This window comes from Tenrec ecaudatus, chromosome 8 (assembly GCF_050624435.1).
Source record: "Tenrec ecaudatus isolate mTenEca1 chromosome 8, mTenEca1.hap1, whole genome shotgun sequence".
Taxonomy (NCBI): domain Eukaryota; kingdom Metazoa; phylum Chordata; class Mammalia; order Afrosoricida; family Tenrecidae; genus Tenrec; species Tenrec ecaudatus.
Genome location: NC_134537.1, coordinates 26954434 through 26970735, shown reverse-complemented (window position 1 = coordinate 26970735; position 16302 = coordinate 26954434). Strand labels below are relative to the sequence as shown.

Genomic DNA, 16302 nt, shown 5'->3' with positions numbered 1-16302 from the left:
AACAGATGTATGGATTGTTAAAAGACCTGTAAGAGCCCCCAATAAAATGACCTTTTCATAAAAAAACTAACAACACACAAGAACAGCAAATCACCAGCAGTAATAGTCTAAGTTCTTAATAAATTTTGGTCTCTTAATTTATACCATTGATACTATTTAGTATAGCTTTTAAATTCAAACTCAAATGTAATCAACTTGCAAACATTTCTGGAATGTCTAATAGGTCTCATGTAATGTGCTAAATTCTGGTCATGTTAAAACAATAACAAACAAACAAACAAAATTTCCCTAAAGAAATCTCCAGTTTCTACCTTCCAGAAGCTCCACTACAGAGAGGAGAATATACATGTGGACAATTAAATACAGCATGCACAGAGAGAAACTCAAAGTACCAGAGTGACTTCAAACAGAGTCTCGCATGGAAGACAGTGGGGGAAGTCTTGCAGAAAGGGAAAGAAAAGGCAAGACGTTAATGAAAATCCACATGAAGGACGTACAGTCACAAAGTCAACATGGAGAGGTGGTGAACTCCAATAATGGAATATGAAGAGTACATTACATAGACTATGTTGAAGTGGGAATGAGAAACAGTTATAAAGAAGCCAGGGACCAGACAACACAGGAGGAAGGTGGATGCCACGGGAAAACATTTAGATGGGTGTGACAGAATCTGCTACTTGTAATTACATATGTTTTTCCTTCTTTCTTGGTAACAGAGCTCCTCACTTTGTAGCTAAACACAGGATCACCCACAATACAGATTGCCTTTCTATCTTTTTTAGCAGCTAAAGTTATCTAAGTTCTGATAAATATGATGTAAAAGGAGTACGGTTTAGAACTTTTAGAAAAATTATTTTATTGGGGGCTCATACAGCTCATCACAATCCATGCATACATCAGTTGTGTAAAGCACATTTTTGTACATTTGTTGCCCTCATCATTCTCAAAACATTTGCTCTCCACTTAAGTCCCTGGCATCAGCTCATTTCCCCCTCCCTCATGAACCCTTGATAATTTATAAATTATTCTTTTGTCATATCTTACACTGTCTGAAGTCTCCCTTCACCCACTTTTCTGGTTATATGGAGATCCTTATAATCAGTTCCCCCTTTCTGCCCCACCCTCCCTCCACACTCTCAGTATCGCCACTCTCACCACTGGTCCTGAAGGGATCATCAGTCCTGGATTCCCTGTGTTTCCAGTTCCTGTCTGTACCAGTGTACATCCTCTGGTTCAGCCAGATTTGTAAGAATTTGGATCATGATAGTGATAGTGGGGGTAGGTGGGAGGGTGGAGGTGCATTTAGGAACTAGAGGAAAGTTGTATGTTTCATCATTGCTACATCACACCCTGACTGGCTCGTTTCCTTCCCGTGGCCCTTCTGTAAGGGGATATCCAATTGCCTACAGATGGGCTTTGGGTCCCCACTCCAAACCCACCTCATTCACAATGATATGATTTTTGTTTTTTGATGTCTGAGACCTGATCCCTTCGACACTTCAGGATCACACAAGCTGGTATGCTTCTTCCATGTGGGCTTTGTTGCTTCTGAGCTAGATGGCCACTTATTAACCTTCAAGCCTTTAAGACCCCAGACGCTATATCTTTTGATAGTTGGGCACCATCAGCTCTCTTCACCACATTTGCTTATGCACCCATTTGTCTTCAGCAATCATATCGGGGAGGTGAGCACCCACTGATATGATTTTTTGTTTTCTGATGCCTCATAACTGATCCCCTTGGCACCCTGTGATCACACAGGCTGGTGTGCTTCTTCCCTGTGGACTTTGTTGCTTCTCAGCTAGAGAGCCGCTTATTTACCTTCAAGCCTTTAAGACCCTAGATGCTGTATCTTTTGATAGCCGGGCTCCATCAGCTTTCTTCACCACAGTTGCTTATGCACCTGCTTAGTTCAGAACCTCTAAGAAGCTTCCTTTAAGAAAGGAAACACTTCTTCCTGGATTCAGGCTGGACAGAATTAACATGTACGGCTGCGCCCCAAGACAGAATCCATGTGCTTGGGTGACAGTAGCACAGAATCAAACCTGTCTTCTTGGTAAATCCCTGAAGCCATTCGATGAGATCAGGCTTCCTACCCCCAGTCTTACTTGAGGAAAATAAATTCCCATGATTAAATTATTGAGAGTTACATCACACTCACAGCAGAATTTTATTCCAACTAATCCAATGAGGAGCCATAGAATAATAGTAGGCAGAGGTGAGGCAAGATTACAAAATTAAAAAGGAAAAGATTAAAGACAGGGAGACCATCTAGGAAGGCATTTTGGACCCATAAGAATCACCGAGTATGGAGGTGGAGTTATTTGGGATTTTAGCAATCCTATTATCATATTATCACTGCTAATTTACAAGGTTAATAGATAATTCAAATGTAAAGACATGTATTTGAAAAAGGAACTACTGGGGGGAGTGGGGAGGGAGGGGGAAAAAAAGAGGACCTGATGCAAAGGGCTTAAGTAGAGAGCAAATGCTTTGAGAATGATTGGGGTGGGGAATGTGCAGATGTGCTTTATGCAATTGATGCATGTATATGTATGGATTGTGATAAGAGTTGTATGAGCCCCTAATAAAATGTAAAAAAAGAAAAGAGGAGAGAAAAAAATGATTAGGGCAAAGAATGTACAGATGTGCTTTATACAATTGATGTATGTATATGTATGGATTGTGATAAGAGTTGTGTGAGCCCCTAATAAAATGTTTTTAAAAAAAGAAAGAAAGAAAGAAAAAGGCACTACTACTGTGCATGTAGTGCAGTAATGTTACATGCAACTTTTAAAGTTGGTTTCCGAAACCTGTACTCCTAGGATGTGATCATTTTAATCAAAAACCACCCCTCTCATCGAGAATAAGTTAAAAGTGATTAAAGGGAAGGAACCTCCATTTTACAGCCCGAGGAGCCGAATGCACACGCCGAGCGTTTAACTCAAAGCCGACACTGGTCCGACTGGAGCTGTTAGCAGAAGAGGCACAGCACCGTCTGCGCTCATTCATTAGCAACAGCACGGAGCCTCACATAGCTGGGTGCTGGATCGCATTGGACTGGATGCTCATCTCTGGGTGTCTCCTGTCCCTTCAAGGTCGTGGGAAAACTGTGGGACTCCCCTGGCAGCAACAGGGATGACTGCTGTATCAGATGAGAGGATGCTTCTTGTGCATTATTCTCTTAAACCGCTCTAAAGTTGGAGTCGATTATTGCGTGTAATCCCAAGAACACGGCAGTTAATAAAATATGCATTTATCGAGAGTAGTAGCCTGTGTGCTGCATAAAGCTGAGCTACATTAAAGGTCGGCTGAGTGAACGATTAGCATTTCATTCAGCTCTTGGGGACAGAGGCTTCCTTATAAGGATTTAAAATATAATTGCAACCTATTCTTACACTAAATAGCACCATTTTAGGACTTGCTACAAAATAATCAATGATCTTAATATAAGCATCACTAAAGTAATATATTCCTTAAATACTTACTTTCAACAAAATATCCACAATTCGTTGCTGATATTCCACAGCTTGCTTGTCATTTTTAAAATCTTCAAAAGTCTAAAGGATGAAAAGAATGTTGTTTTTATTTTTTGCAAACTGTTGAAGGTAAGATATTAAATTGTTTTAAAAAATCCAAGTAAATTCTCACGTAAGATAACTTTTCCTTACCTATCTTTAATGGTAAGTTGTTTCTAGAGAACGAGTGCAAACCTACAGCATTTGATATCACGTGCTATTCAGAGACGTAACAGAACCTCAACAATGACGAGACTGCGCGGTTACCAAGTAATGAGAAAGCGGCCTCTGAAAGGAAGTCCAGAAAGGCCCGACGGCAAAGACAAAGAGAAGCCGGCAATGGCAAGAGGAAATTTAGGTGACAGGGTTTCAGACAGAACGCTGGAACGGCACACGCTTGGCCACCCAGTCTATGCATTTGGAAATGATAACTGAAATGTAGTTTATCGGCTGCCATGAAAAATAATCTTTATGATTTCCATGACAACTAGAAGAAATGATGTTCAAACATTGTATTTTAAAAATTACAATGGTAAAACTGTCAAACTGCTAAAACTCTTCAAGCTTACTTACAAAGAGTTAAGTCTCCTGGTTCTAAAAACACTGCCAATCAAATCAAACAGAGGGGATGAATGGTACAATCACAGAGCTTCCATATGGAGAGGAAGGAAAGGCAGTATTAAGAAAGAACACACTGCTATAAACTGAGAAAGATGAAAGAAAATTTCAGGGTAACACAAAAGAAAATTAATAAATATTCTTAAAATAAAAAGAAAATCACAAAGATTCAGTAAACATAAAATCAATAGAAACACCCAAAACAAACAATTGTATCAATGCAAAGAGAGGGGTCAAAGTGGAGACCCAAAGTCCATTTGGAGACAATTGGACATTCCCTCACATTAGGGTCACAAGGAAGGAACAAGCCAGCCAGGGTGCAGTACAGCATCAATGAAACCCCCAATGTTCCTCTAGTTCATTAATGCCCCTCCACCGCCCATCATGACCCCAGTCCCACCTTACAAACCCGGCTAGACCAGCACATGTACACTGGTACAGATAAGAGTTCTTGGCCCATGGAACCGGGAACAGTCATGGGAGTAGCGACACCATGCGGGGAGGGGGAGCGGGGCAGGTGGGGGAGAAAGGGAATGATCACAATGATGGACGTATAAACCCCACTCCCCCGATGCACACACACAAGGGGACAAACAACAGAAATGTGGGTGAAGGGAGATAGCAGATGGTGTAAGATATGAAAATAATAATAATTTATACTTTATCAAGGGGTCACAAGGAGGGGAGGAGGAGCTGATACCGAGGGCCCGAGTAGAAAGAAAATGTTTTGAAAAATGATGATGGCAAGAGTTGTAAGAGCCACCAACAAAATGATTAAAAAAGAAGAAACTACACAAAAATTGATTATTACATCCTGGTTGCCCTAACAAGATTAAGTACACCATTCAGATTACAACATCGCAGGGAACAATATTGGAAAATAATCCGAACAAACGATATATTGAAGAATAGTCTAAACTAATTGTAAGGCCCAGAATCAGTGAACATGGAGTACATTCTAAAATTAATCACCAGCAGAGAGACTTTCCCATCAGGTCAACTAGCAGTCAGCTTTCTGAGACGGGAGGGAGGAATGGGCAAATCACTTAGCAGCTGACACGAATAGAGTTTCTTGGAACGGGAAAAAATGAGGAACTGATACCAAGGGCTCAAGCAGAAAGCAAATGTTTAAGAATGATGAGGGCAACAAATGTACAAATGTGCTTGACACGATGGATGGATGTGTGGATTGTGATAAGAATTGTATGAGCCCCAATAAAATGATTAAATTTAAAAAATAATTAAGAAATTGTATAAATGTGCTTGACACCTTGGAGGAATGTATGGATTGTGATAAGAGATGTAAGAGCCCCCTATAAAAGTATTTTAAAAAATGATGATGGCAACAAATGTACAAATGTGCTTGACACGATGGGTGGATGTATGGATTGTGATAAGAGTTCTACGAGGCCCACCAGGCTGTGAGGACGATGTTCCCAATTAGAGCAGCCAGTCCACAGAGAGGACCACACGGCCGGCCCCACTATGAGACATGACGCCCCTCACTGACCCCTAGCCCTACAGGGGACAGCACTGGAGACCCAGTGTGGGAACTGCACCTGATCTGATCCCACCACACAGAGGTAAAACACTAAGGGGTGCAACAGTCTAGTCTAGTCTTTGTCCATGACTTTGAATTTCATTCTGCACTTTTTCTCATGCTCTCTTCAGGACCTCCTACTGTGAGTTCTCCCAGAAGGGTCATTAGAGGCAGTAACCTGTGCTCTCTAGTCTCAGGCTGGTAGGGCTGAGAGGCCAGTAGGGGCTGTAGTTCGTGTGATCCAGTAGTCCTTTGGGCTAATTGTTGTCCTGAGTCTCGGGATTTCTTCACTCCTACTCTTTTTTGGTTGCTGTTTGCATGATATAATTGTCATCCTTTTATTTTTAAGTTATGTAGGGAGCTTTAAAATGCTTGTGCAATAGTTAAATTAAAAGACAGTATAATTTTTCTATGAACCTTTTAAAACCCCCGTGTATTTATCTTTGTCTATCGTGCATCTCTTCTGGACGGCATATTGATAGGCCCTGTTTTCTTATCCATCTGCCCATCTCTGTTTTTTGACTGGTGCATTTAATCCATTTATATATCTATAGGTATGAATGTGTTGCTGTCATTTTGTTGTTGGTGTGCATGTGCTGTTATATATGCTTTTCCGTACTGAGTCCTTTTTGTTTGTGTGTTTCCTTTGTTTCTATTTGTTGTTTGCTTTAAATCACTTTATTGAGGGCTTGTACAACTCTTTTTTCTTTTAAAGCTTGTAGTTAGTTCAAGGATTGTTTGTTGGCCTTTAGGAGCGTTTTCCAATCCAGTCTGTTGGGGCACCACGCTCTGGCCTCAAAGTCCACCTTCAGCATTCCCGGGGGACCTCACTGCTCCATTCCTTTGCTGTTCTTTGTATAAATCTTTTATGTAGCTAAGTAGGTTTCCTCCTAAGTAGTTTTGGTGGCTGTTATAAATGGTATTTTCCTGATTTCCTTTTCAGAATTCCCTTTGATATTTAGAGGAATCCACCTGATTTTTGTTTGTTGACCTTGTACCCTGCCACTGTGCCGAATGCTTCTATGAGAAGGGCGGCATGTGCCCCCAACCAAAGCTCAAAAGCCAGGAAAGCCAGACTGAAGGAAACAGGGAGCCCAGGGAGGTAGTGTGGGAAGTGTGCCCTTAGTTGCATTGAGGGGACTGTAACTACGAAAGGACGTCATGAAACGAAATTTATATAAACTGCTGAGTGGAAAACTAATTTGCTCTGCACACTTTCCCCCAAACCACAGTAAAATGTTGAAACAAAAACCACTGCCAAATCAAGTACTCTCCAGTTTATGTGCCTGCTCCAGCAGATCAAATGCATTCTGACTAGACATGCCTCAGAGCACACGGTGGCACTGAATGCTGTCTGGCAATACAGAACAGTATGTCACCAAAATGGCTGATACCCACAGGACACATCTAAGAGGGATTGGAAACGTATCCATTATCAAAACTTGAAATAAAAGGTATTTATTGAATAATAAAAAGGATGAAAGCCTCGCAGGCCTGTCCTATGGCTTTGACTTAGCACACTAGGCTCTGATAAATGTTATAGATCCGCAGAGCAGTAACTGACTGCTTTTTCCTGGAACAAGAAAATGGACTACTTATTGTTCTAATACATAAAAAAGGAATTTCAGAACTATGAACTTTCAGGAATACATCATAATTACATTCAAACCCGACTGCTTGCTGTCCTTTAAAGCGTCCTCTAATGCCCCTGTCTTTGCTAGTTCGGTTTGCTCATTAGCACACCCTGCCTTCTCCTGTCCAGCCCATGGCAGTCATGTCACAAGCAACTGTTGGATTGTGCAACTCAATTATTTACAGGGAAAGATAATTTTTTAAACATCTCGTTTTCTTTGCTGTGAGTTAGTTGAAAAGTGCAGAAGTGAGTTACCAAGGCGACCGAAGGAATTTTCAATCTGGAAGGCTTAAAGAGCAGCAATTTTGACATTTAAATGGATTACATGTGACCCTGGCTACAGACAAGAAAATGACCTAGAAAGTCTACCAGTTCTCTTTTCTGCTTGATAAGAAACACACACGCCCGCTGTCGAAGTGAGATGTCAACCTACAGGCACAAACGGAAGGAGCAACCTGCTAATAAAGACGCTGCTCAAAAAAAATCACAACACAGAACCATCGGGAATTAGCAAGCATTTCCCAAACTACGGCAGTGACAGAAAGGAAAAATACAATTTTCCTTTTGTCAGCACATATTCACGGCGTTGAAACAGATAAAGTTTGTTTCTGCAAGCACAATTTAGTTAATATGCTACAGTGTGAATATTATGATCTATATGACATATTTTGGTCTAGTTAACACCTGCCACCAAAGTGGCATATCTTTGTTAGAACATAAGCATGTTGCAAAGATGGTCCTAATTATGCATTGCTCATTAGAGGAAACAAATGCAAAGCTGCCCTAGTGGAGAATCATGGGTTTTGAACACACAGCAGCCAACTCACTGCCACGGAGTCAATCCTGACTCACAGCAACCTTGTAGGACGACAGAACTGCCCCTGTGGGTTTCCCAGACTGTTACTCTTCACAGGAGCAGAAAGCCTCATCCTTCTGCCTTGGGGGCAACCAGTGGGTTCGAACTGCTGACCTTGTGGATAGCAGCCCCGCACATAACCCCACACAGCTGTGGGTCTAAAACTTAAGACCAATGTCATCTGTGAACTTGTCATGAACACCTTCTCTCTGAACTTTCTTCAGAGGCGCTTTGGTGGTGCTCCAGGGTAAGCAGTGGACCCGAGCTTGGTGATTCAGACCCACCAGCTGCTCCGAGGGAGAAAGACAAGGCTGTCTGCTCCTGTAACGATGTGCAGCCTTAGAAACGCTACAAGGGTTCACTCTGGCTCGGAGTCATCTTGATGGCAGTGGGTTTGGAAGGGGGCATCTCAAGGGAGGGACAAGGTTTGTTCAATACTGCAAAAATCTATTCAAGCCATGCCTCAGACAAAGAAGCTATCAAAGAACCCCCATGAGATCAGTTGGAGAGTTGTAGCACAAAGATTTGACAAACCCAACACAAACTCCTGATGAAAGCTCTCAGCCGACCATGACGGAAAGGAGCTTCCTCGTGCACACAGCCAGCACTGACAGAACCCACAGCTCAGGCGTCTCTGACTACTCCCTGCTCCTCTGGGCTCACCTCTTACACCTACAGACTCAGTCAGCAGGGTGCTGCGACAGTCTCTGAACACACATATTCTTTCCTGTCTAGAATATTTTCCTGCCCCAACCCCCTGTCCAACATTTATTCATACGCTCCATAAGAGTCAGCGTGGCCGCCATTTCATCTGAGACCCTTTCCCCACCCCCTGCCAGAGACCCTCTTACGTGACCCTGCAGTGCCCTGCACGCCCCTTACGGAGTGCAGTGCACGGTGTCAAGATGATCTGTAAGTCTGCATACACGTCAGGGCCCAGTTAGAGTACTTGAGATAGAAGTACACGCACATTTTTGTGAAGCGGAGTAATGATTCAGAGGAAGACTGTTTGAAGCTTCACTACAAATGTGCTGTATCAGATTTCAGCCTACGTCAGCCATCGGCCATCAGTACCCTGCCATAGCCGTTTGTCCCGTGCTTTTACAGAATGGAGACTCGGTGCAATTCTTTGATGGGCTCCGCCACTCGTTGGGCGCCCCTGCCGTTTCCTGTTCTTTATTCTCATACATCACACCAAATGCCCAGGGCCCTTACATTTCCCTTTGTCTGGCTACACCCTGGGTGTTTCTTTGAGGGAAAAAAAAGGCAAAACATTAAAACCTCATTTTGTACACTTTTGTACTACTTTTTGTGTTACTCTGAATCTTCTCAGTTTCTTACCATGGTGCTGGTGTTAGTAAACTTGTTATCTTATTCAAGTAATAAAAGTAGCGTATGCCCAGTAGCAGCAGTGGTCCAATCTCACAGTCATATCAAGTATTATTATTATTATTTACATCGACTGCCTTCCTCTCTTTTCCCTCCAAAAACTGTGTTATGTAAGCCAGCTGCTCGCATAACATTAAACAATAGAATGTAAGCATTTTCCAAGTAACCAAAACCTCTTTAAAACAAAACAAACACAGGTATATGCTACTTAATTGAGAAGCTGTGTCAGTTTACGTAACCATTCCCTAGGGGCACAGAATCCCGGCACACCAAATGCATCTCCAATGAAACGTGCATAAGGGTGACTTTTAAGCAGGGGGCTTCCAGCACCACATCTTCTTCAGCCTGTCGTCCACATTGGGAATGCCAGGAAAAATAATTCATGAACTCACGGTTGCATAACAGCTAACCCTGCTTTCTCTAACCATTCAATGAGAAAGCTTGAGAGGATGGGTTGAGAAAGACAGAGGTGCTATTAAGAACTACTGAGGAAACAAAAGCAAGCATTTAAAACTTTGACTGCTGAGGCATAAAGATCTTACTTGAATAAAGGTGATTATTTTTCTGGCTTTCTCTGAAAAAAAAAATCACACAGCTTCCTGTGAAAACACCTTAAAAGCATACTGTTTCTTACCAGCGCCAAAACATTTAAAAATTCTCTTGTGTCAAAATGCAATAAAGTCCGAACATAGGGATATATTTCTTCCTCTGGGGAAGCTTCTGCTGAATGCAGGCGAATTAGAAATTCAAACACCTGCAGGGCGGGGAGGGAGGGTAGAAAAAAACAGGCAGTCAATTCCCTTTTTCAGTCCTAGCACACCTACAAAGTTATTTTGCTAAAGCAATGGTTCTCATTTAGATGAAATAAAACAGAATCCAATTTAAATTGCCACTGTAAGTTGGCCTTGAAACTGGCCTCAGTTAAAATGACGGACTTTAGTCATGTTGGGTGTGGTCTCTCCCCATATGATTCCTGTTGCTCCTGACCCGCGTGTAAGCATCAGCAGGATTGCAGTGCCTCTTAACGACAGGCATGTTGTGACAGTCCACCGAGTCAATTCCAACTCCTACTGATCGACAGAACAGCGTGATCCTGTCCCACAGGGCTTCCAGGTGGAAATCCCCATGGGAGCAGATCACGTCTCTTCTTCCTTCAACTCCCTGGCCTCTCAGTTAGCACCCAAGCACTTGACCTTGTGCCACAAGGACACTTTCACGAGGTACAGTCGAAAAGCTGTGAAAATAGTACCCACCTGGTTTTTTACCACGGGAACAAGATCTTCAGGGATGTCACCAAGGGGGTAGGCACGCCCTGCAAGGCAACAGCTAGAAGAAAAAAGACAACAGGTATTTACTTCGTGACTTCTCCAGGTCAGCTTCCCTTGTTCCTCATTCTCTGGACACCGGTTTGAATCTTAAGTAAACTCGGCTTTTGTCCCTTAGACAAGGTCCCGAATCACTGCGATGGTCTCGGGCTCAGGAAATGTGGGTGTCGGGCACGGCAGTGCGGCAAGACGTCCCAGGACGGAGCAGGAGTTTTCATCTCTTATCTGCCCTTCAAAAACCAAGTTGCATGAAGAGGCAGCGAGCAGAGGCAGCATACCAACAGGTCTCAGTCTCCATGGTAGTCCTGAGGGACAACTGGCCTGTTAGCAGCCGGATGCCCCAGGGATGCTCACACCAGTGATTTTAAGGATGGTGACTAGTGATGGAAGGTGACTGGAAAAGAGCAACAGGAAACCCTGAAGGAGAGTGAGATCTGACCAGGAATTCACTCTACGCGATTGCCTCCAAATCAGAAAACAACTTAGTGATTTTCCTGGTGGGCTGAACTATTCCAGTTTGTTTGAAATTGTGGCGCAAGGGAGATTTTTCAACTTCTTTGACCTAGTCAACCATTTTCAATGTTACACAAGAGATAGGCGGGATAGTCTAAGAACTTTAACACACACACACAACCAAACTCGCGGCTGTTAAGTCAAGTTCAACTTAAAAGGGACCCTACAGAACAGAGGGGAACTGCTCTGTGGGGCTTCCGAGGCTGGACTCTTTATGGAAGCAGGCTGTTTCACCTTCCTCCTGAGGAGTGCCTGGTGGACCAGAAAGCCGACCTTCTGGATGGCAGCCAAACACGAAACGACTGCACCACTAGGGCTCCCACACCTCATAAAACCCTAGGAAAATGGTGCTACATGCACCCTTGCACAGAAATCATCTATGTAACAAGTGTGAAATAGAGCCTGACGTTGACTCTGACCCTCTCGAGGAATTTAAATGGCGCTCTGTGAGGTTCCGACACCCCTGTCTGCCTGCTGCCAGGCAGCTGCGTATCTGACAATGCCGGATGGCTCCATTCTGCAGCTACATAGTCCACTGGGAAAAACGACTGCAGGGCTTGGAGGATAGGCACTCCAGTTTAGCCTCTGCCCCCCGCTTAGTGATTCAAGCATGTTTCATCCCCTTAGGTATAAAATTGGGAGCAAGAGGCTTTTGACCCGTGTAAAAAGTTCCAGTGCCAGAAACCCATAGGGGCAAGTCTACCCGATCCTCTTGGGCCACAATGAGCCAAAACCGACTGGATGGCAGTGGGTTCGGAATAGCTATGACGTAGATAACACGTAGCCCCGAGGTGTCAGTATTTTCAACCTCGGGACTAGACACATTTGTGTAGCATGCTACAAGTTTGAAACCGCTGGCCACTCTCCGGGTGAAAGAGGAGAGTTTCCACTCCGGTCAAGAGTCACAGTCTTGGAATGCACAGGGCTGTTCTCCCCAATACTATAGGGTTCTGGGAGCCAGCATCGTGTCCATGGCACCGAGAGACAATTCCTTGTTGCAGGGAGTTCTACTGTGCCCGGAAGGATGATTGGCAGCATCCTCAACCTCTACCAGTAGCACCCCACACACCAGACCAAGTTATTGACATGCAGAAATGCCTGCACGCTGAAAGTAAACCAGGGGTTGGTGCGCTGCTATTGACGCCTGGCGGCCCCATGTGTGCCTAGAAGAACTGCTTCACAGGGTTCCCAAGGCTGTGGCCATTGGGAAGCAGATCACTAATCCTGTCTCCGAGTGGGTTCAAACCGCCAACCTCTGGGTTAGAATCAACTACTTAACCCTAAAGGCCAACCCAGGAATTCACCAAATGTCCTGGGGTTGGCACAAAATTACCTCCAGTTGAGAACTACTGCTCTCTATGAAACACTTTTGAAAGATGAAAAGTAGTATACAGAGAAGAGACGCAAGTACTCTCAGAATATAGAAAAATTACGGATGGAACATACACCAATAAATTAAAGCTCTTACCTAATATATACGAGAAGCTTGTTGCCCATAACAACGTGCTCATCTGGAAGAGAAAGATCTTTAGCAACTCTCTCTCAAAAACTTTTCAGAAATATAAGCTTTATATGGAAACAAAAATTCAAACTTGGCACTTTGGGTAAGATAATAAATTCCCAAACAACAGAAAAACAAGATACACCTACTTTAACATTATTTTTAGAACGTCTATATATTCTTTTCATGGCTATACAAATCAATAGGAGTTATTTAAGCATATATTCAAACACTAGATCTAAGGGTAGGAATCTATGTATTGATGGCTTAACCATTCATGTGGTTTGGGCGATACTGAGTAGGTAATGAGTTAAGATTACACATAGCCAATTAGTTTATTAGTACTAAGGCGTAACTATCATTTCATTCAGAACATGGGCTCTTGCCACCTACAGTACTCTGACCTGGGAGGGCCACTGCTCTCAAAGACAGGATTTATATGCACACAACACTCTCTTCAACTCTTCCAACTTTAGAATGGTAAGCCTACTTCTTAGACTAAAAGAAATGAGAAGTAGAATCAGACACAGATTTAGACCAATGAGTCAGAGTCGGTATAGGGCAGCGTAGGGGCATCAACAACGGGTGAAGTGGCCGGGAATTCTAATGAGATGCATGTTTACAGGGATCTGTGGTTGGTCATAATAATGAGTTGACGTTTCCGTTTGTGGCGTATGGATTTGGGGCACAGTGCAAGCAACTCTGTAGTATTTATGCATTCACAAACCCTTTATAAATACGACTTTGTGATGTCATTCGTAGAATGTGCAATTGTTAATATAATTACATTTTGTTTCAATTTCAAATATTCTTTAGTCCCCTGCAACTAGCATGATGTATGGGGGCAGTCCCTTTACTGGCATAAACAGTCCTTGTCACTGACTAGTTAGGTACGCTCTTTGCACTATGAGTCTCAGGTAGGCTGTATCTGGCTCGTGACATCCCTAGAGAAAGTTCAATGCATTTAACACGTGCACATTCATTATTCCACTACTGTGCTTTTTACAGATGAAGTGCAGAGAGCTTGCATTGCTCATCTCTGCATTGCTAACACCCGGCTGAGTGTCTGGCACATAGTAAGTGCACAGTAAATGTACAGTGAATTGAACTGACATATGCATTTCATTTATCCAACCCCTTTCTACTCCCTTTCTCACTCAGGTTATCTTTTTCTTTTAGACGATTCTCTGTAGCAAAAGCTCACAGATTCCACTGGGATTTTTCAATATTCTATTTTAATTTACACTAGATAGACATATGTTTGAAAAGCCATTTTCAAGTTTGTCTGAAAAAGCTTAGGTTCAGGGTTGCTACGAGGTGTGAGAGACCAACTAAATGGTTTCTACGCCTCAAGATAAAACAAACAAGCGACAAAACCTGGAGCGACAAAGCCACCTGGAAGTAGTGGAGAGCAGGTGGGGAAGTCACACTCCCTTGGAGGGAGAGAGACTGGCAGCGGCACAAACAGCTTCTCTTCTCTGCCATCTTCACCTGGGCTAAATGCACTGCCTGCCGTGCACAAAGCAGTGACAAGGGGCACCTGGACGCCCCTAATCTTCCTGGCTTCAAACTCAAACTCCCTGTCACCAGTTGATTTGAATTTATAGTGACCCAATAGGAGAGGGTAGAACCGCCCCTGCGGGTTTCCAAGACTAACTCTTTTCACAAGAGTAGAAAGTTTCCTCTTTCTCCCAGGAATGACTAGTGGTTTCAAACTGCTGACTTTGCACTTTGTAGCACAACACGTAACCCACTATGTGACCCAGGCCAAGGGGCCAGAAAAGGGGAGCCGGGAAGCTGGAAATGTAGAAGAGAGTGCAAGAATTCCAAACGGGAGAGAGCCAGAGAGGTCCGGACTGTCTGCCTACATCCCTGACGGATTCCTAAGTCTTGGTGCACCAAGAAAAAACGGCAGCTAGCTCAACCACAAGCAGACACCCTGATCCAGACTGGAGCTGGCTCCGTGAGGGACACCACAATAAAAAGAATACACATGCCAAAAAAGCTAAGAGAGTTAAATGAATATCTAACTTGTGAAAATAATCAAACAGAAGAAAGAGAGAACGACAGGAGGGGCAGAGGAACAAACAGAGAAGAACAGAAACACAAGAGTCAGAGTGTAGACCCGAACTCAATCATGTCACCAATTACACTGATAGACTAAACTCCAATTAAAGGATAGAAATGATCAGAATGGATTAAAAGAACAGGATCCAATTATATGCTCTCTACAAGAAATGGGTCATAATGACACACAAATCGGTTGAAAGTGAATGTTCCATATTCACCCTGCAAAGAGTAATCATTAATAGACTAGATTTGTCACATTAACATCAGATAAACTGGGTTTAAAACACTTCATACAAAACAAACAAAACAAAAAACCACCAAACACTTAATACAGATCAATTCAACAAAAGATCTGACCACACTACGAATGTGTAGATACTTAAAAACAAAGCAACAAAATATATGAAGGAAAAAAGTGAGTTAAAAGCAGAAATAGACAACTGGAGCAATTTCTAAGCGATTAACAACACTGTCAGGCAAAGAAACAGCAAAGACAAAGGGGGGCTGAACAACATCAGCAAGAATATTGGCTTAATTGGTATTTATAGTATACTGTATTCAACAACAATACTCATTTCCTTCATGTGCACATTCTGTGTTTAAAAAGAAAGACTATGTTCTGAGTCATAAAGCAGATCTCGCCATTTAAATTACTGTAATTATATAGACTATATTCTACGATGATTAATAAAATTAAATTAGGAATCTGTAATAAGAAAATCATGAAAATCCCAATACTTGAGAATTAAGAAACACACTTGTAAATAATCAGTGGGTTAAAGAAGAATTCAGAAGACTATTTAGATAACGTTTATCAGTGAGTAAGGGAAGAAAATATGTGGAACAAAAAAATTAAACAATTATATTAGAAAAGAAGAGATATCTCAAGATCAGTTATCTAAGCTTCTTTTTTAAGACACCGGATAAAGAAGAACAAATTAATTAACCTAAAGGCAAAGACAAAAGAATAAAGAGTTCAAGAAAGAAAGAAATGTTTTTAAATCGATGATGGTATCAATTGTACAATTATGCTTGATCTAATTGAATTATGGATTGTTATAATATCTGTAAGAGCTCCCAATAAAATGAATAATTTAAAAAAATCACAAGATTGGATTGGACAAATCTGCTCCAAAAGCTCCCTACAGTGTTAAACTGCAAAGATGTCACTTTGTATACTTAAGGTGTGCCTTATCCAAGTATTTTCAAAAGTATTTGCAAAAGCTGGACAACGAACAAAGAAAACGGAAAGGGCTGATCTGAAAAACAAACCATGAAATAAAAATTAAGACAATAGAGAAAGTCAATGAAATACAAACTTGGTCCTTACAAGGGAAAA

The 16302-nt window shown here is 42.3% G+C and overlaps 1 protein-coding gene across 2 annotated transcripts in view; it reads right to left on the bottom strand.

Moving 5' to 3' along the window:
- Nucleotides 1-16302, bottom strand: part of VPS8 (VPS8 subunit of CORVET complex) — a 274380-nt gene that overhangs the window by 129056 nt on the left and 129022 nt on the right. For both annotated transcript variants that reach the window (XM_075556161.1, XM_075556163.1), the window contains exons 25-28: nucleotides 12861-12903; nucleotides 10808-10880; nucleotides 10189-10308; nucleotides 3489-3560 (exon numbers count right to left, since the gene is read on the bottom strand). In XM_075556161.1, the coding sequence (XP_075412276.1) occupies nucleotides 3489-3560; nucleotides 10189-10308; nucleotides 10808-10880; nucleotides 12861-12903 (308 nt within the window). The remainder of the gene's footprint in view (nucleotides 1-3488; nucleotides 3561-10188; nucleotides 10309-10807; nucleotides 10881-12860; nucleotides 12904-16302) is intronic.